This window comes from Perna viridis, chromosome 13 (genome assembly GCF_037379345.1).
Source record: "Perna viridis isolate PV_CMFRI_1.1 ecotype Kerala chromosome 13, ASM3737934v1, whole genome shotgun sequence".
NCBI lineage: Eukaryota > Metazoa > Mollusca > Bivalvia > Mytilida > Mytilidae > Perna > Perna viridis.
The window spans coordinates 24837500-24857892 of NC_142457.1; the positions used below are offsets into that span (position 1 = coordinate 24837500).

General features: G+C 32.3%; 1 protein-coding gene and 1 long non-coding RNA gene across 3 annotated transcripts; one reads left to right on the plus strand and one right to left on the minus strand.

Annotated features, from left to right (window-relative positions):
* Positions 1 to 250: 250 nt before the first annotated feature.
* On the minus strand, positions 251 to 11270 carry LOC148600071 (uncharacterized). 2 transcript variants are annotated; one of them, XM_088557581.1, is made up of 2 exons: positions 11161 to 11270; positions 251 to 5778 (listed from the first exon to the last, which is right to left on the minus strand). In XM_088557581.1, the coding sequence occupies exon 2, from the start codon at positions 5772 to 5774 to the stop codon at positions 4266 to 4268; it is 1509 nt and encodes a 502-aa protein (XP_088413707.1). In that variant the 5' UTR covers positions 5775 to 5778; positions 11161 to 11270; the 3' UTR covers positions 251 to 4265. The 2 variants fall into 2 exon arrangements, with proteins under 2 accessions (XP_088413707.1, XP_088413709.1); XM_088557583.1 differs by lacking the exon at positions 11161 to 11270 and adding an exon at positions 6906 to 7028.
* A 3250-nt stretch (positions 11271 to 14520) lies between these two features.
* Positions 14521 to 18069, plus strand: LOC148600072 (uncharacterized). Its single transcript, XR_015918072.1, has 3 exons — positions 14521 to 14963; positions 16062 to 16196; positions 17307 to 18069. It is a non-coding gene; the product is annotated as an uncharacterized LOC148600072 (long non-coding RNA).
* Positions 18070 to 20393: the final 2324 nt, after the last annotated feature.

Below are 20393 nucleotides of genomic sequence, written 5' to 3' on the forward strand. Positions count from 1 at the left end.
TAAATTTTTGACAGAATTAGCTGCCCTTGAAATGTTCATTTTGTGTGCATTTCATTAAGATTATAACTCACCATACCAAAATTATATGCTTTTAAAGTGCACTGTGGTGTGGTGTTAAAATGAAAAAAACAAGTAATATTATTATTGACATATAATTTTTTTTTGCCTCTTGACAATGTTTTCCAATTTAGCCAATTACCAATAATGTTTTAAATTTGGAAATCTCTACAACTGAATGAATAATTACAAATGAACACTACATATACATGTATTTTATAAGTGTTATTAACTTCACTCTTCAACATGCTGAAGTGCAAGTTCAAACAAATAATCAAGACACAATATATAATACATGAAAAACCTTTGATAGCTTATTTCTGCATAAATGGAAGTTCTCACCAGAAAAAATAATTTCATCTTAAAAAAAGAATCTGAATAGTTTGCCTTTCATGCGATAATCCATATTGGCAGAGCACATAACTGAAGACTCCGTGAATCAGCAAAGTCTCTTGAACTATATGCAATCTTTAAATAGTTCATGTTTACTGTGTCCTGAAAATGAATACATATTCCACAGACTCTATTGGAATGTGTCACATTTTGATGGACATTAAATATTAGGTTTGTCATTAATATCCATATTGATCATGATAAAATATGTTGAATTCACCCATTATCAGAAAATCCAAATTCACTAAGTGTTTAAAACCAACTTCCACCATGCCTTGGTCATCTACATGTAGATACACGAATATTGTTCCTAGTGTATCAGAAAATAAATTCCAAATCATTCTACCATTCAATGTACATGAACATGTAATTCCATATGGCTAGGCCTCATTAGTTCTAAAATAAAAACTGGGTTTATTCATCTCAGGAAAAAGCCTTGTTAACAAGTCACTTGAGATTTCCTATTAAATTATCAGACTTAGGTGGAATTGAACTATAAATAATTGATGTAAACATATTTACAGTGGGTATCCAGGGGGTTCATGGGGTGATAGAAAACTTGTTTTACATGTATCTTTATTCGAAATATCCAATGAGCAAATAATGACCTGAGTGCTCTTGGGGGACCCCCCTTTTTTTAAATTTTTCAATCCAACTCTGGAAGTACATTGTACATACACACGAAAACGAAACATATATATTTACAAAAAAAAAATAAGAATAGAAAATAAACAAATATTGTAAATAAATAAATGTGCATTCTACTCATGCCATGTACATTTATATACTGATAAAAATAACATTTAAACATAGATGATGTACTGTACACATGGTAAGTATTGAAGAAATCTCCATGTATTTACAATTAATGAAAATAATTTTCAGTTTATTTACTTAAAAGTCAAAAATATTTCAAATTTCAAGAAAAAAAATGAATATACATGTAACTTCAGAAGGATTTATAAATGTACATTACATGTAGAAATGTATTTAAATTTAAAAAAAATAAATAAATTTGACTTGCATGTACATGTACAAGGATATCACAAGTTGTCAAAGTTGAAGGTGAAATGTCTTGTAAAACAATTCAAATCCTGGACAAAAATAAAAATAAAGTATAGTACATGTTTTTACATAACTACTTCTTTTACAGTTTCATTTTAATTTTTTGAAAGTATTGTTTTTATAAATAGTCAGTAAAAGGATACATACATGTACATGTATTCATAATATTTATAACTACAATAAGTTATAACTATTTGTTTACAGTGCCTAAAATGTTTATTGTTTTAAAGAGTCTTTTCAAAGAATATACATGTACATGTATGTATGACAAATAACAAATAAATATTTCTTAAATCATTTGAGTAAGACTAAATCAAAGATAGAAACATGAAAATGATGAATACAACTATATACATGTACAACAACAATGAAGTGAAAAGATTTTCACTGATGACACATCTAGATACATGTATTTGAAAAACTTGATGAAAAATAAAGAAATATGAAATAATTTCCAAAAAAAAATCAATCATTTTACTATATAAACTAATTTTGTATTATTTCTTTTAAAGATTTTTAATTAAGTTAATTGCAAAATGTATTACATTTATGTAAATAAAAAAGTAAAAAGTTATTAAAGATAATTAAGTCAGTAAATTAAAACATGTTTCTGAAAAACATTTCTTAGAAAAAAAAAGATAATTTCTGATATTATTATAAAGATTTCTGATAAATTAAATCATTATAGATTAAACATATTTTATTTATCTTTAAATCTGAATTTGTTTAATAAATTAATATTGTCTTAGTCCATCAAGAGAAAAAAATACCAAATCATTCTAAATGCACCATTCAAACTACATATACATGTTATAATCTTATTAGTCATAAAAATATGAACTGGCATTGTTCCTCACATGAATCATTCATTAGATTTGAACTAATTATAAAATACAGGTATAGGTGTTAACATAATTACAGTGGCAGATCCAGGGGTTCAAGGTGTACCCCCCCCCCAACACACACAAAATAATTATTGATTTTTGTATTCTATGGACCTTAATGAGCAAATAATAACCTGGCACCCCTCCCCTTTTTCATAATTTCTCCATCCGCCCCTGTTAGTGCTATATATATGAAATCAAATACACATACATGTACATATATTTTTACAACAACTGACTTAAACATCAACATTTATACATGTAGATGTACATGTACCTACATGTGAATCAATAAATTGAAGATACATGTATTTCTTTTAATTATTGAAGTTGCAAGTACATGTAATCACTGTTGTGGGTAATTTAATGTCCTTAGTAGTACCTTTCAATAATATACATGTAATTGATATTTCAAGAAAAAAAAACAATAAAAGTTCTGAAATAAATCAACCATTTAAAAAAAAATATTTTCATTTCAGTTGAAGCAATGAAGACTTATAAGGATATCACATGTTGCCAAAAAAAATTCTATTAAATTAATTCAAACCATGACTAAACAAATGCACATTACATGACTGTACTTTTTTAATTATTGTTTTAAAGAAAGTTATTTTTAAAGGCCTACATCTAAATACTGGGTATGAATAAATCACTAATACAGTACATGTACTTAATTTTTACCACATTCATATTTTGATGTTGTAACTTGTAATGGTGTTAGATATTTACACAAAGTAATACTAGTATTAAAATTTTTAATTTTAATTATTTTCAGTTTTCAAATGAGAAAATTTCATTTATTTAGAAACATGAAAATGCAAATATATACAACAAAAGGCAAAAATTATTTTCAATGATGACACATCTACATGTAGGTACATGTACATGTATTTGACAATCTTGATGAAGACCAACACTGATTGATAAAAAAATATAAATTAAATTTATTTTACACTGTACTCGATATGAAATTTCTGTACTATTTGAAAGATTTTTAATAAGTTAATAATTATCATATTTTTGTTATCTTATGCCAAGATAAAAGTAGAAAGTTCTGCCAAATATTGTTAAGATTTTTGAAAATAAAGTCCAGAAATTAAATCATGTTTCTTTTCTTTTAATCAAGTTAATTATCATATGAACAAATGCATGTTTATTTATGTCTTACAATTAAAAGAAAAGGTGGAAATGTCTGATATTATTAAAATTACTTTAGAAAAACAAACCTCATATACTCGAATTCACCTCAGCCTTTTTTTATTTTTTTAAATTATCTTATATCATATTTCTGCTATTTACATTTAAGGAAGAAAAACCCGAAGTTCCGAATGACAATGTTACAACTGGTACCTAATATATAACTTACCACATATAGTATTCAATTGGCAGGGAACCAGAAATGTGGCGGGGAAATCATGGTATTTCAGCTCTTCAATTGTGAGATTTTAGGGAACATTTCAAAATATCCATAGAAACAAGATGGCGGTTAAACAATACGCTCATTGCAAAATTCTCATAAAAAAATAAATACGGAAATATTTCGATCTCGGAGGTAAGAACGAAAAATATTTGTATGAAAGTTGTAGTACAGAACGACATGAATAAAAATGGCAATTTTTTAAAAAGAACTTATGAGTAATTTAAAAGATAATTAAAAAAAACTGCAAACAGGGTGAGGTGAATTCGAGTATACATATAAAAAATAAAGTCCAAAAATTAAATCATGTTTCTTTTCTTTTAATCAAGTTAATTATCACATATTTATTTATGTCTGACAATTAAGAAAAAGGTGGAAATGTTTTCTTACCTTGAAATTGAATTAATCTCAATAATTTGTTTATTTCAGTGTTGGTTCTCCATCAAAAGTCAATATACAGTAAATATCCTGACCACCTTCTTCTCATCAACAACAGTGAGATGATGAGTCACTTTATCATAATGTACACACCGAGGGCCATACAACCCATCATCTCCACCTTCAACTACAACTTCATGTTTATCTCCATCCCTTGAAATTAGTAATAAATTATTGTTGTTATTATCACACACAAAAATATTCTGGTGTTCATCCATTGATATTCCACAAGGCCCTGACATTGTATTGTGATCCTTGAATGTGAAGATAACTCTGAGGTCAGAATCTAAGACAGTAACTGTGTTGTTGTTGTTGTTAGGACAGGTATAACATATTCTGTTGCCATCTGTGTCTATATATGAACCACCAACAGTCTGGTCATCATGGAGTTTGTCTATTTTTTCTGTATCTATATTAATTTTTCGGATTCCTACCTGAGGTACACAGAAGTATAAATGTCCATCACTATGTGTAATTCCTCTGACTTCACTCTTTATCTGAAGTGTTTTAATGATTTTACTCCTGTCCACATCTATGATGGAGATTGTTTTATGGCGAGGAATAGAAACAGCAACATGGTTCTCATTGATGACTGTTACATCCCATGGTCTTCCTCCATTAAATCTGACTGATGATTTGTGTTGACCATTACTGTGTAGTATGTTTACTACACCATTGTCCCTATCAGTCAACACCAGGAGTCCATTAGGCAGCGTACAACAACCAAGACACTCACCTTGACGTGCTGTAAACTGTTGTTTAAGTGTCAGTTGTCTGGGGAATCTTGTCTTCACCTCTGCCTGACCCATGTTTGGTTTGTTTATGTCTATGGAGGTTGTTTGTTTTTCTCTTGATACTTTAATGTCACACAGAGTTTTTATTCCAAAAATTGTGTCGTCTGCTGTGATGTTTTCATTCATTTCTATGTCTGTATTATCCATGGCTCCTTTTTCAGATAATTTGTGTAAGATTTCTACTGATTCTTCAACTTCTCTCTCCATTTGTTTTGTTGCTATGAATGTTTGAAAATTTGATGCATGGTTCTTAATGAGTTCCTCCTGTTCCAACAATTCACCAAGTTTTCTTTTATTTGATTCTAGGATTTTTGTGGTGGCTTTGATTTCATTTACATTTTCATTTACAACTGACTCTAACTCTGATAGTGTTTTGTTTTCTAGTTTCTTAATTTGATCAATAAGTCTTTGTGTTCTTTTTTTCACCTCTGTTGATAGTTTTTCCTTCTTTTTCTGTAGTTTTTTCACATTTTCTTCCCTATCAATGATTGCATTCAAGACAGCTTGATGATTTGTTTTTATATTGGTCCACAAATCCTCGAAAACTGCAGATGATTTCACTTTACAGATGACATCTTCTATATCTAAAGTGTCTTTACACTTTTTATGGGACTCCAGTCGACATTTTTGACAAATAACACAATCGTGTGATCTACAGTAATACTGATATCTTTGCTTGTGTTCTTCACAGTCGAGTTGAATTTTTTTGTCGATGAATGATGCCATTTTTCTGCAATATAAAGTGAAAAATTTGAATTTTAATTTTATTCCAGGAGACAATTATCTTAAAATCAATTATATATTGCTTAGTATTTTTGGGATTTGGCATTGGTTATATTTTTTTGTTTTGACGGTGGAGGTCAAAGCAAAAAATTTTCTCCAGCGTCGAATCCAAAAACAGATTAAGCTTGTTACAAAATGTATTTTTTATTGACTTTTGAATGAGTTTAGACCTTTCATACAGGTTAAAATCAGTTACATATAGCTGTGCTGTGAAACGTAGCTTTAACTATTATTTTGTGATTTGGCACTGGGGATATTTTTTTCTTTTGACGGCGGTGAATTCAGCTTATTACCATTTTTTTTTATCGACTTTAGAATGAGTTTATATAAACCTTTCATCTTTCAACTACCCTGGACTTTTTATGAGCAACTCGGCGGGTGTTTCTAGTAGAGGACACTTAACCTACTTTGTATGTATTATTTTATTTACATGTACTTCATGTTCTTTTTTTTTGGTATATGTGTTTTCCATGTATTGTCTTTTTCACTGTATTACTTTCTTTTGATTTCTGCTAGGACCTTGGTTCCCTTAATTACTATTCATACAGTGGGTTAACTCTCATGGAGCGGAGTAGTCAAAACACTAAGCCTCTTGACCTGACTTTGCCGATCCGTACATCAGTCGTTTGAATTGTAGCGACAAATAGCAATATTTGACTTTTTTCTAGCAATTTGTCACTAATATTCAAATGACTGTGCGTATATGTATATTAAGCCCTTGTTTTCCGTTAAAAAAATCCAAAGTTGTGATTACACAGGTTAAACCTACTCCGGCAATGCCAGAGGCTATCTGGCAAGCTATTTTCCGACTTGGCGCCATCCTAAGAGTTGGGGTATGAGGGAACGGAATTTAAATTTCTTACGTTGTAGGAGTAAGGTTAAACCTCTCAGAAATCTCAAATTTAAGTACTGGCATGTCTAATCCGTTTCGGGATCGGTGGTGGTCAAAACAAAAATATATCTCCTCCACCGAATCCCAAAAGGTTACTGTTATGTCTTAATTTGGCACAACCGTATATATCAAGTTTGAAAATCAACACAGTTATTGAGGAACAATATGTTTGTATGACTTACAGACATGCAACACAGTCAGGGATTTAAATTAGCAGAGGTTCTGCGCCTTTCAGACAGACGCGGAGTTTCTGTTTCAACGATGACGTCAGTCTGCGAGTCTCACTAATTGACGACAAGACGTGACAAAAAGCGACAAGAAACAACAAGTGGAATAGCGCAAAGGAAATTTTGTTTTCATTTAAACAAAGACATACAATTGTTTATTTATGTGTTTGATTTAAAGCAAAAAAAAAAAAACAAAAAAACTAAACAAAACAAAACAAAACAAAAAAACAAAAAAACAAAAAAAAAAAAATAGGAAAATATTGTTTTTAAAAACCAGAAAAAGAATATTTTTCAGGTAAACATGTGAAGATAAAAGTTTGTTTGAAATATTTCCAAAATGATAGTAGCCTCATGAAGATTTTTTTCATTTAAGAAAAATAATAATAAAAAAAGAAAGAGATAAATCAATAAAGTTACCGGAAAACTGACTTTAAAATATGTTATAAAGATTCAATTCTCTCATTTTTTAGAATAAGGCATATTGCTGAACTTGGTATTATTTTTGCAGTTTTCATATCTCCCTAGATAATAACCCATTTTATCATATATTTTGAACTAATTTCTTCTATAACAATGCATTTTGCCATATTTTTTTCTTTCATTAAGGAAAATATATAAACAGCTGCGCTTTAAAGTGCATGATACGCCCGTTGCCCTTTTAACTTGTCCTTATGTTTTGATGAATCTATATGATAAACTAGAAATACAGTGAATACCCTCTCCCCAGAAAAGTAAATAAAAAAAATGCTAAAAAATTGCACTATAAAGGCTACCTCAATATTAACTAAGTTTGTTGTTTTGAAAATTAGTAATAAATTATGTTTGTCATGATCACACAAAAATATTTTGCTGTTGATCCATTGATATTTCAAAAGGCCGTGACAACTGACTTCGAAATATTTCATCAAAATTCATTGAATATAAAAAGATATAATGAAGATAACAGTGAGAGGGAATTATTTATGTAAATTTAAATGCTAACATATAAACAAGAAAATATTTAAAAAAAAAAACAAGGTTGTCAGAAATTTAACACAATGTCGAGTTACCGGTAATACTAATTACAACTATGCGCCTTGTATCAGTGGCTTGCGAAAAAATATATATGTATATATACTGTGATGCAGTAAAATTCTATATGATTCTGCAAAAAATCAAAAATAAATATAATTGCATTTTAGCTTAAGTAAATTGATAATGTCTTGATGTATTTGTAAATTTAGCCGAAAGAAAGAAATATTTGTAATATTAAATAATACATAATCTGTGATAGGAGAATAAATAGGTTTGAATTCGTTGGTACTTGCTTAATTGTCTTACTAATAAATTATGTAAGCAACTGACACTTTATAGAGATTGGTAAAATGTATTTAATTGCTTTAGGTAATAGTTTCCATTGTTTAAGGATAAATACATTAAAACAATATTAGACATGAAAGATAAAGTAAGTTTGAGTAAACGTAATCTTACAAAACCAAACGTCTCATATACTCAGGCGTTATGAATATTCATATTTGGTCATTAAATAAAATTAAGAGATTGCTTTGGTAAATAAAGACAGGTCCAACAGCACGTGATACTGGGTTTTTTAAGGGAGCTCAACCCAGTCCTGGTATCACTGTGTACGTTTAGGACAATAAAGAGTAAAAAGTTGATATCTTTATTTACCAGGTACGTGAACAATTTAAATTTGATATTTTATTTCCAACTTTTATAATTATAATTTTAAAAGTAAAGTTTTTAGTTGAAGTTCCATTTAAAGCAACTAAGTAAATATAAATAATTAAATTCTTATTTATCAAAATAAATAAACGAAAAAGTATATTAATTAAATAAATAAAAGTATAAATAGTATTACGCTTATATTATTAAAAAAATATATTTTGATCATTACATGTGTACGTTTAGGACAATAAAGAGAAAAAACTTGATATCTTCATTTATTAGGCCAGCCTCGGAAGCATGCAGTGTCCGATGGGCCACGGACACAAAACAAAAATAAACGTATGCCAGAGTCACAGCAAGAAAATACCACCACCGCTCCACCAGACTCTACCATTAACTAAATTTCCCCAAACACCAAAATGTCACTCGAAAAGAAAACTATAGTGACTGTCCATAAAAACGTGTCGGAGGGGGAGGCAGTCGACATCTCGAGGAGCCATGCCATGCCCTCGACCTCTCAGCTCCGACCACACAATTTACGACATACCAATACACCCAATCATGGTATTATTTTTTCAAGTTTTCATATCTCTCTAGATAATAACCTATTCTATAATATATTTTTAACCAAGTTCTTCTATAACAATGCATGTTGCTATATTTTTTCTTTAAAGAAAAAAAATCACCCTTTCTTTTAATCATACTACTTAATATTGTTTCCAAATAATTTCCTTTTTGTTATTTCACATAAAACATGTTTCCATACTTTAATCAATTTGAAAACACATCAAATCAAATCTAATATATATATAGATATAGTTTCTTTATGAATTGTAGTATCTAATTTGTTCAAACGGTTCATTGGTCAAATTGAAAAGATGGTTTTTTTAAATTTTAAATTTGTATCAGTTGATTTTCGTTTTTTTCTAAATTTTCCTAAAAATAATTAACTCATTTTTTCAATAATTATCTCATTTTTTCCAATGTCACTTTATTTTGCCTATAAATGAAAAAAAAATTGTCGCTTTAATTTCTCGAATTCTTGGCCTTTCTTGTCCCCACTTGACACCTCTTGTCACTAATTAACTATAAATTTCTATAGGAAACATTTTATAGTTTGCCAAACAATGCGACATTGAGTCACGGTAAGATAGCTACTTGTTGCAGTTTGTGTTAAAGCTTCCTGGTTCAATCATAATACAGAGTATCAGAAGTACCTGTAAAGTCCGAAACGAACTCAATATAACATCAAACGAAACGAAGAACGAAATCGAAAGAAATGAAATATAACAGAACCAATCAAACCAGATCCATTATTTTAATATAGAAATGCATGTCCCAATAATCATTATAATTAATAGGATTTTAGGCTATGCCAATGATGGACGGAGCACTTGTGCAATCGTCTACTTCCGTCAGAATATTTTAGCCATTCATAGTTCTGGTCTTGCATTCTACAAACATTTATATAGGTCGCTGACGCTCCGTTCAAACAATTAATTGTGTTTTGGGTAGGAGGGAAAAACTATTTGAAAATAATATACGTTGTGAAGTGGCTCAGTTAAACGTACATAAGAATAATGAATAAGTTAACAATAGCCACATTTAAAGGGAAAAAGGGTACTACATACGACTACATTCAAGTTACCTATTCATTTTTAAATGCATAATAAACCATTTGATATTTAACTAGAAATAAAAACCCAGCGAGATTGTAAATAGTCTTCAATCATAGAAAAGGAAAAATAAAAGGAATGCCGAGTACTAATTGGGAAAACTGTCTTATGCAGGCCTTGAGGCCTATATCTACCTCCTTAAATTTGAATTATTGAACAGACAGTTTCGACCTGGAGGTCGATAAACTGAATTTCGACCTGAAAATTTAAAAACTGGGAATGGTCAACTAGTAGTTTGTAGTTCAATTATGGGCTATATCGGAGTGTTCCATGTAAACCGATATCGAACCTGAACATTAGGCAAACTGGCACGCTACTATGATGCATTATAATGCATTTTAGTGTGTGTATTTTTTAATATCTTTCACAATCAGAATGGTGAATTTAAGAAAAATAAAACGATGAGTTTAATATTAACCATTTATAACAATACGCTTATGTTAAGATACGTTTGAAATCGATTCCCGTACTTCCCCTTTATTCCATATTTTTGCAATACGACGAATATTTGAGGCGATAAAACGATCGATAAAGATTGATTCAGTACATGAGTACTTTGATTCTACACCATGAATCACGTCTACCATTGACAGTGTCTGAATTCTACGTGGATTGGTACTTGAATATACATGTATTAAATACTTGTTATACATGAATTTAACGAGTGTACACTGTATGTGGCAGACCTCATTCTGTTTTGATATTTAAAAAAACAAACAAACAAACAAACAAAAAAAACAAACTAGTCTTAGTCTTAAAGTTTGACCCTTGACATATTTATCAACAATTATGAAATAATAAAATACGGACAATATAAGAAGACGGTACAATGAACTGAAGTAAATGCTGAATGGAAAAGTAAATCTTACTCTTTACTGGTCAGTATTCCCAATTAACACAAAGTTAACTTATTTGAACGTTAGCGAGGAAAACGCCCTGTTGGTTTAGTATGGAATGTTATCTTTTTACTTCCTGGTATAGTCACATATTACACACGATTAGTTATGGAAGCTCATAGGGTACACCCGATTCCTAGTTTTTTTTTTTTCAAAATAAGTCAGAATAATTGGTTATAACTCATCTTGTCGACATTTCAAAGGTCAGAATGTTGTTTTATAAACAAACATGTCGACTTTTATCATCAATTATTTCTCGTTTTTTTCCCTAGTTCAAATGATCGAAGTGTGTGCATTATGCATGTATCATGGCGGCTTGTTTTTTGTCAACTGTGTAAACCCCATGTCCACATGTTTTACTTCAATACACAATTGTGCATGCGCAATCACGAATGTCGGACGCCTGTCAGATCGTTATTTACATCGGCTAGTTCTACTTCGCATCAACAAATAATTTGCTGAAAGATAATTTGTTTGAACAAAATACAACTTACTAAGCTAATATAATATTATTTCCACAGAAAACACAATATTAATGCTACAGGCGTATGCTTTTCTCCCACAGGCGTATGCAGTCGTATTGAAGTACGACCGGATATATCTGCCAATCAAAATCGAGCTACGTAAAGAACTTCGTCGACATTAAAATGATATTTTTTAAATAATACTTCACTTGAGAAATAATTTCTTAAATTGTTTTTTAATTAAATCATTCAAACAAATACTCTTTTCAAACTATTTTAATTCAGTTTCATTTTAAATTTACGATTTTCGTCGTATCTCCAAAATGCCCGTATGTGAATACGATCAACGGCGGAATGCTTGAAATCGAAGTGCAACGAGAAAACAATGACATCTTGATACGTATCTGTCGAAGTAGAAGCGAAGTTATATACCAAGAAGAGAAACATACAATGACAATATCACGGAGTTCTGACGGAGGGGTCAACAAATTAAAACCGCACACGGTTACAGTAGGTACGAGACCACAATTATCTGCTTTTAGCTTTTCGTTGTGTACGAATATAGTTCTTATAATAATAGGGGATTTTTCAAACATTTTTTAGAAACACTTCCTTTCAGAATTTCTCATACTTTCTGTGCTCAAATGGAAGAGGAATAATGAAATATTTTAGTAGAGGTGTTGAAATGAGAAATTTGACATTTAGGTTGTGATTTTGTGAGGTCAAAAAAGGTCAAGTTTCTGACATCCGGAAAACATTTTGGGTCATTTTTTAGGGTATCTCTGTGTTTATGCATAAAATTTGAAAAAATAATGGTAATTTTTTTTATATTTTTTATATAAGTTGTTGGAAGGTTCAAATTGACATCCCTGAAAATCTGAATTGAATTGCGCCGGTGGAAAAATGTGTCCTTGGGCTAAATCATGGAGTGTTTAATTTGGACAGGGTCATGTACACCAAATGGCAAATATGGGGTCATAAATTGTAGATTTCCCGGTGCCATTGGGTGGACAGTGCCTGAAATAAGGGCTGGCCCGAAAAATTTTTTTTGGGCTAGTAAAAATTTGAAGTCACTGGCCCAAAATGATTATGACTTGCCCATTTTTTTTTGCCAAGCAATGAGTAGAGAATAAATGCATGAATAAAATTGTAAGTTTAGCCATTACAGCCTTGTTCAGGTTCTCAATACTTTTTTGGGCCTCAGTCTGTTCACCTTTGGCTAACAATGAACGACCTTTCATGACGTCAACACTACGTAAATGAGACTTGCTGCTCTCATGAGACTTCAACGTTTCAACTTCAGCTGAATTCCAACTGAATGACTCTTTTTTTGAGTCATGAATTTCTGTGCACCAAGTACAAGACATGGATTGACTATCAATCTGTAGCCAGGGTCTTCCCAGTTTCCAACTTTTTTGGAATTACGTTTTCCCCTGTTTTGTTCATACCTGAAAGCAATTACGTACATGTATTTTAAAGAGTATTTCAATAGCCTAAATTATTGAAAAACAAGAGATTTGGAAATGTAACAAATATAACCATATGTTATTGTTTAATAAAAATGCAAACAATGGACATATATCTATCACCGTCAAGCCCTCAACGTGGAATCCACACCCAAATCCAAATAAGCCACAAATTGCCCCAAAAATTATTTGATGTATGGGTCTGAATATAGATTGAACATGTTAAAACTGAAATATCAATAAATTTCACAAAAGATACAGGTTAATTGAAAAATGTGCAGGGTGTTCTCTTCTCCTCTCTCTCCCTTTTTCTCTTTTCTCTATCCCCTTTTCTTTCTCTCTCTCCTGTCCACCTCTATCCCTCCCTTCCTTCCATCTGCCTCGATGTGCTGTCCTCCCCCTCATCAGTACACGCTACAACTCCGAAAAATGTAATCATAATATGTAGGGTTCTTACTTTGCATATTTTGACTGTTTCTTTTCATCGGCTGTCGATGTTCTCTTTAAAAAAGACCACGATTTGTCCATGCTCAATGTTTTACTACTTCGACATTGCCGCATTAAGTTAGCGGTTAAGATAAACCCCGATCGCTACGATAAAATCCGAAGTATTCTGATTAATTATATCAACTGAGTTCCCATTGGTTTAAATTCTATTCTTAAACCAATCAGCGTGGCTGTTTTATCAGACGTTTGGGTATGCCATGCGAAAGGACTAAATACCAACAACTGGAAAAATAACCGCAGTAATTATTTTTTGACGATTTTTTATCAATCGCCCAGACAGTTTTTTTTGGGCCAGCTTTTCATCTACTTTTAGCACTTTTCAATCGCCCAGATAAGGTTTTAATCGCCACTGGCGAGTGGGCGAGTGGCTATTTCAGGCACTGGTGGAAATTATATGTGCACAGGCTTGCATACATGATACAGCATAGGACTGCACAGTTAGCAGCTGTTGATGTATCACACCTATGCCACAATACCAAATGCATAAATGTAGCCCATCTGGTGTTGGAACCACATGGTTTCCACAGCAGTAGGCAAACATGTCCCCTTTTCCGCCCTGTTTAGTGCACCTTAAGATGCCAGATAATAATTTAGGTGTTTAAATGGATTTAAAAGAAAATGGGCAGGGGAAAGTGTTCATTTATTCATTAAATTTCATTTTATTCGTATCAATATAAGAAATCTTTTTGAAAGATTTGGGTGGTCCTTAAAAGGACCTTTGATTTTTTTAAGCTGTCTGTCTTTTACTTAGGCATCTTCTTGCAGTATGCATTATGCATCAGCTCATCTGGTACAGGATCTAGTTGCCCTTTTATATAGTCTGGTCTCTTTTTGTGGAGCTCTTTATGAATCTTGTGTTCCTCCAATCTGACAGCTGACAGCTGTCCTTTTGTAAGTATACTCTCTGTCCATTTTATCAAAGAAGGTCTCACAGTCTTCAGACACTTTAATGTTCAACTCTTTGCTTTTCATCTTGGCTGATGTACCAGGTCTGTTGTTGGTCCTTTGTATTGCAGAATGAAGTCTGCCTTCCATGTTTTTTCCATGAGTTACATTTTTTGGTAAACTCACACTCAATGCACGATGAACTCCTTCATTTTTATTTGTTGTGTGGAACATTCTCATGCTATTGACTGCTTCCTCACTAAGTATCATTTTCAGTAGTTCTAGCAGTATAATTTCATCAATTTCATCTATTTTCAGCACAGTGATGTTGTAAGTGCTTAGGTAAAAGGATCTGGTCCACCAATTAGCACTGACTGTACCTTTGCATACCACAGACTCCTTAAGGCAAGATGAATAGTCTCCACCATAACACTGGACTGTAGTTGAAAGGATGGTAGGTCATTTTTTACATACTTTTTCTGTGTCCTTGTTATATTCATTCATTAACTGGTTCAGTATCATGGAACTGTGACATTTCAAGTCCAGGCTAAACATTTTCTTCAAGTCTTTGTTCTCTTCTTTAGTTTGTCCATGAAACATGGTCTCACTAAACTCAGCTTGCATTCCCGCTCGGAATTGATGTTGGCTTAGATGTACTGGGTCAGCCAGTCTCTGCACTTCCCACATGGGATACAGTACATGTATGGCATCTTCTACTCCTTTAGCGGAACATGCATCTCCATCTGTTGTGGCATAAGGGATAAGCATACCTTGCAGTGCAAGCTGATTTCCAATTTCTTTTCCCATGGCATATTCTGATATTGGTATAGTTCTATGAAGGGTAGCAGTACAGCCTTCATGGCCTGGGCACTCTGCATCAAATCCCTTTCCTCTGAGCCAAGCTTCCTTCCAACATAGCTGGTTTAGTGAAGATGCTGCGGCTACAAACTTCCATGGAGTATTTTGTTCAATCGCAAGCATCTGTGCCTGTGATGCATTTAACCCTGGTTTCTTCCTGCTGGACCTTGTTGCAGTTGGGTACCTGCCATCTAAGGTCACATCTATCACATTTTCTGGTTGTCCCTTCTGTTTGTTGTATGCCTTCACTTGTTCAACCTTATCTTTCTTGTCGTCCTTGTTCTGCTTTACCATAACTTCGGTCGGTGTTTCTCTGCATACCACTCTTGCATGGAGGTGGAACACTTACACACGCTAAAATCTCCTGGGTCTTGGTGCTTCCTATTGGATTATCTGGTCTTGCTGAAACTAGTGCAATGTTAGTACCGGCTGGATTTGGCCTTGGCTTGTTGTTTTCAACTTCTGAGTACAACTTTGCTAGTGTTGGAGTCGCAAACCAACAGTTTGCACACCGAACTCTGTACATGATACAGGCACCCCATTTTCTTTGACTATGTGGCTCCATCCATGGCCTCTTGCAAGTTTATGGTGTTTCCCTGTGCTGTTGGTACACCAAGTTGAACATGTCAAACATCTTTTCACTCTCAATAATATGAGAATTATTTGATGTCACCTTTTCTTCGTCTGCTTTCAGGAACCGTGGCCGCAGGATCATACTGGATTTAATCACACCACTTCCATCTTCTTTTACCACCTGTGAGCTGTCAGTCCTGGATACGGAATCAGCTTTGATGTCGTCTTGTTGGTGATCTTGCAGATTCATTCGGATGTAAGCTTTTGACTCTTCTTCATCTGATGAAACTGCATTCTCAAAAGCGAGACCTTTCGACCATGGAGTATGACCTTTCTTGAACCGTCCAGCATTACTAACCTTGTGGCTTCCTGCTAGACCAGTTTTGCCTTTGTTGTGTGGAGTATTACCATCAGTAAACATATTTGAATCTTCTTCTTGTATGGTTCCGCAACAAAATTTGGTATGATTTTAGTCTCAGAAGGGCTACTATTTATACTTTTTGGTTCTTTTGATAGTTTAGGTGAGAATTTCTAGATGCTGACAATGTTTACTTAGTTCTAATAAGGCTCTCAGGGTGCAGTCTTTTACTCATTAGATCAGATAATTTGATCCTAATAGGATACTAGATCGCCCCCTGAGTGAGGGGGGGCTTTTCAAAGAATCATCAAAAGAAAGCCAATATGGTGGTTTAATTCCGTATTATTGATAACAAATATTTGATTTGGGATTGTTTTTGTACTTTTTAAGTAGATACTATTAAAAAAAATAAAATGCCTTTAGAGAAAAAAAAAAAGAAATTGACCATTTTTGCACGACTATGTTATAATTTTCGTTCTTTGAGACCCAAATGTGATAAATCAATTTTGTTTTCTTTAAAATGTGAAGAAAAAAACTTGCTGTGATGAAAATTTCCTAAAATACCTGTGTAATTATTCAAAAATTTTCTTATCTGAAGAACTTTATGTATGAGTATGCAACCTGAGTCTTTAGATTATTGGTCATATCGGCACCTGTAGAAAATAATTATTTACACAAATACTTTTCATCTTATCAAGAATCTGTAAATTGGGGCTGTTTTCTGAATCATTAAAGTAATTTATAATATTTTTTTTCTATTTTTTTGATGAAGTAGAAGTATTTTTAATTTTATGTTCATTTGATTCAATTCTATTTTTTTCCATATTTGGAATTTGAAAAAAAAAATTAAACCACTTTAAAACTATTTTGATAAAAGAAAATTTGTACTTCAAATACTATAATTATCCAAGAGAAAAAACACTTTAGTTTGTGAAAATATCTCAAAAAGTAAAAAAGTTATTGCAATATTGATAAAAGTGGTCATATCTAACTTTTTGAATTTTTCAGATAAGAAAGAAGAGCTGAAAACAGTTTTGGGTAGCTGTCTTTGAAGCTGGTTTGTGGACATGATAATGGACCGATTTGATCGAAACTTTGCAGAATGATTGGAAATATGATGAAATAACAGAAGATGTTTTTTTATTACAATATTTTAACTTTAGCACATCAAATAGAGAGGTATGTTTGCATACAAAAACAGCTGATATGGCTACATTTTCGTATTGGTGAGTATTTTTATGTTTCATATGTGTAGTAGAGGTACAGTACTATTGAAATATATCAAATTTACTATATTTTGAGGAAAATTTGCCTAATTTAGCCATTTTTCAAAACATAGGGGTTGGATATCTCAAATTTGGACTTTTTTTGTGGTTTTGAGGGGTACCAAATCCTCTTTTTGAGAAATATTCCTACTCAATCTTGCTTGAAAAAGTAATTTTACAAAATGGATGCCTTTTTTCAGAAGTACTATCAAAAGCTAGAGGAAAAATGTGCCCTTGGGCTTAATGGAGAGTGTTTTATTTGGACAGTGTCATGTACACCAAATGGCAAATATGGGGTCATAAATTGTAGATTTCCTGGTGCCATTGGGTGGAAATTATTATATGTGCACAGGCTTGCATACTTGATACAGCATAGGGCTGCACAGTTAGCAGCTGTTGATGTATCACACCTGGGCCACAATACCAAATGCATAAATGTAGCCCATCTGGTGTTGGAACCACATGGTTTCAACAACAGTAGGCAAACATGTGTGTCGAAAGGGGAATGTATAGGTCACATTGCCCCTTTTCCGCCCTGTTTAGTGCACTCATTAAATTTCATTTTATTCGTATCAATATAAGAAATCTTTTTGAAAGATTTGGGTGGTCCTTAAAAGGACCTTTGATTTTTTTAAGCTGTCTGTCTTTTACTTAGGCATCTTCTTGCAGTATGCATCATGCATCAGCTCATCTGGTACAGGATCTAGTTGCCCTTTTATATAGTCTGGTCTCTTTTTGTGGAGCTCTTTATGAATCTTGTGTTCCTCCAGTCTGACAGCTGCCTGTTATAACCTCCTTGTCTTTACTTCAGGTTTCTGCTCATGAGTCCTTTTGTTAATATACTCTCTGTTCATTTTATCAAAGAAGGTCTCACAGTCTTCAGACACTTTAATGTTCAACTCTTTGCTTTTCATCATGGCTGATGTACCAGGTCTGTTGTTGGTCATTTGTATTGCAGAATGAAGTCTGCCTTCCATGTTTTTTCCATGAGTTACCTTTTTTGGTAAACTCACACTCAATGCACGATGAACTTCATTTTTATTTGTTGTGTGGAACACTCTCATGCTATTGACTGCTTCCTCACTAAGTATCATTTTCAGTAGTTCTAGCAGTATAATTTCATCAATTTCATCTATTTTCAGCACAGTGATGTTGTAAGTGCTTAGGTAAAAGGATCTGGTCCACCAGTTATCACTGACTGTACCTTTGCATACCACAGACTCCTTAAGGCAAGATGGCTAAAGAATTGAGGTTTATGTGGTTATTTGTTTGTCTGAACAGGAATTATGAGCTTCCCAGGGATTATGAGCTAAGCTCATAAATCTTGCAAAATGATTTGTCCAGACAATGCCTAGGTGGTTACTTGAACTGTGTCAAAAAAAACTCTTAAGTCGAAAGACTATATTATGTCCATTGACCATGGACTTGCATAGACTGTTCAAATTGAATAGTCTCCCTTTCACCATAATTCAATTAGGAGCAACTCAGAAAGGATTAACTCGGAATTCCTCTTGTCTTTACCATCAGAAGACTCCAGGTTGGCAGAAGTTTTTATAAAAGGCAAGAAAATCCATGATGAACATCAATTAAGAAAATGTAAGTATGAACTAATTAATTTTTAAGATATGTCCTGGACTTTAGTTGTTATAGCTTAAACCTTAGGTAGTTAAGGGTCCCAAAATTAACAGCTTAACTACATATGTACACAGGAAATAACTCTTTACTTTAATGTACACAATGGAGGAGACATGTGAATGTGAACCTACATATTCATATTGCTTATCTTAATACTATGTTATATTGTTAAACACTACAGTAGTAATAATAACTTGCCATTTCATTCAGTATTTAGAGTGGACACAATTATTTCAATTAAGAGTAAGTTTTTTTATTAACAAAAACTGAAAATGTTGTGTCCATTAATTTGACCACATAATTTACTTCTTTCAACCTCACATATCATTGGGAAGCATTTGAGTAATAATGTGCTTTTGGACAGGACAGGAAATGTGACATAATTTTAATTATGTTACTCAAGTGGCAGGTCTATTTTCAGTCACATCAGGCTTTTATCCAAGTTTTGTCTTTCCTGTTGTGTAAAAACATCACTGGCAAACTGTTGATGGAAATGAGAGATTATCGAGACTATTTTGGAGTTAAATTTGAAAAACTTGAAGATGTGGTTTCTGTGACATCATTTTGTTGTCTAAATGGAATTCATTTGCGATCAGGTAAATAACATATTTTCTTTGCAAATAGAATGATGGAAAGCTATAGCAAAAAGATTATTACTTTAAGATATACATACATATATATATATATATATATGTACAATATTAGGTCTATATCAGAAAATATAAGGTTTTTTTGTATGAGGCTTAGAATCTTGGAAATGGCCTGTTTCATGCTGAATACAGAAAGCATATTTCAAGTCTTTGATCTTACATTGACTATACAATGACAGCTAATTTCAAAGTATTAAACTTTCAAAAAAGTAATTCATGATGAAACTGACAATACACATACTATCTTTTTTCACTGTATCTTCAGGAAATAAAAATTACTAGTTGCAATATAAAAACTTGTTGCAATCAACTGTTTTATCATACCAATACAGTTGTCAAATATATTAAAGCTTTATTCATATAATAGACGAATAACTTGTCCTGTTATCCTAATGCATTAAGATCAGGCCGATAATAAAGCTTCGGCAAAAAAAATTGGAAAGGTGTCTCCAAATACATTGGTGTTTTTCAAGAAACTCAATTCTTCGAACTTTTGTAACAATTTGAATTTAAATTGATCATATACGCATCATTAAGGAATTGTA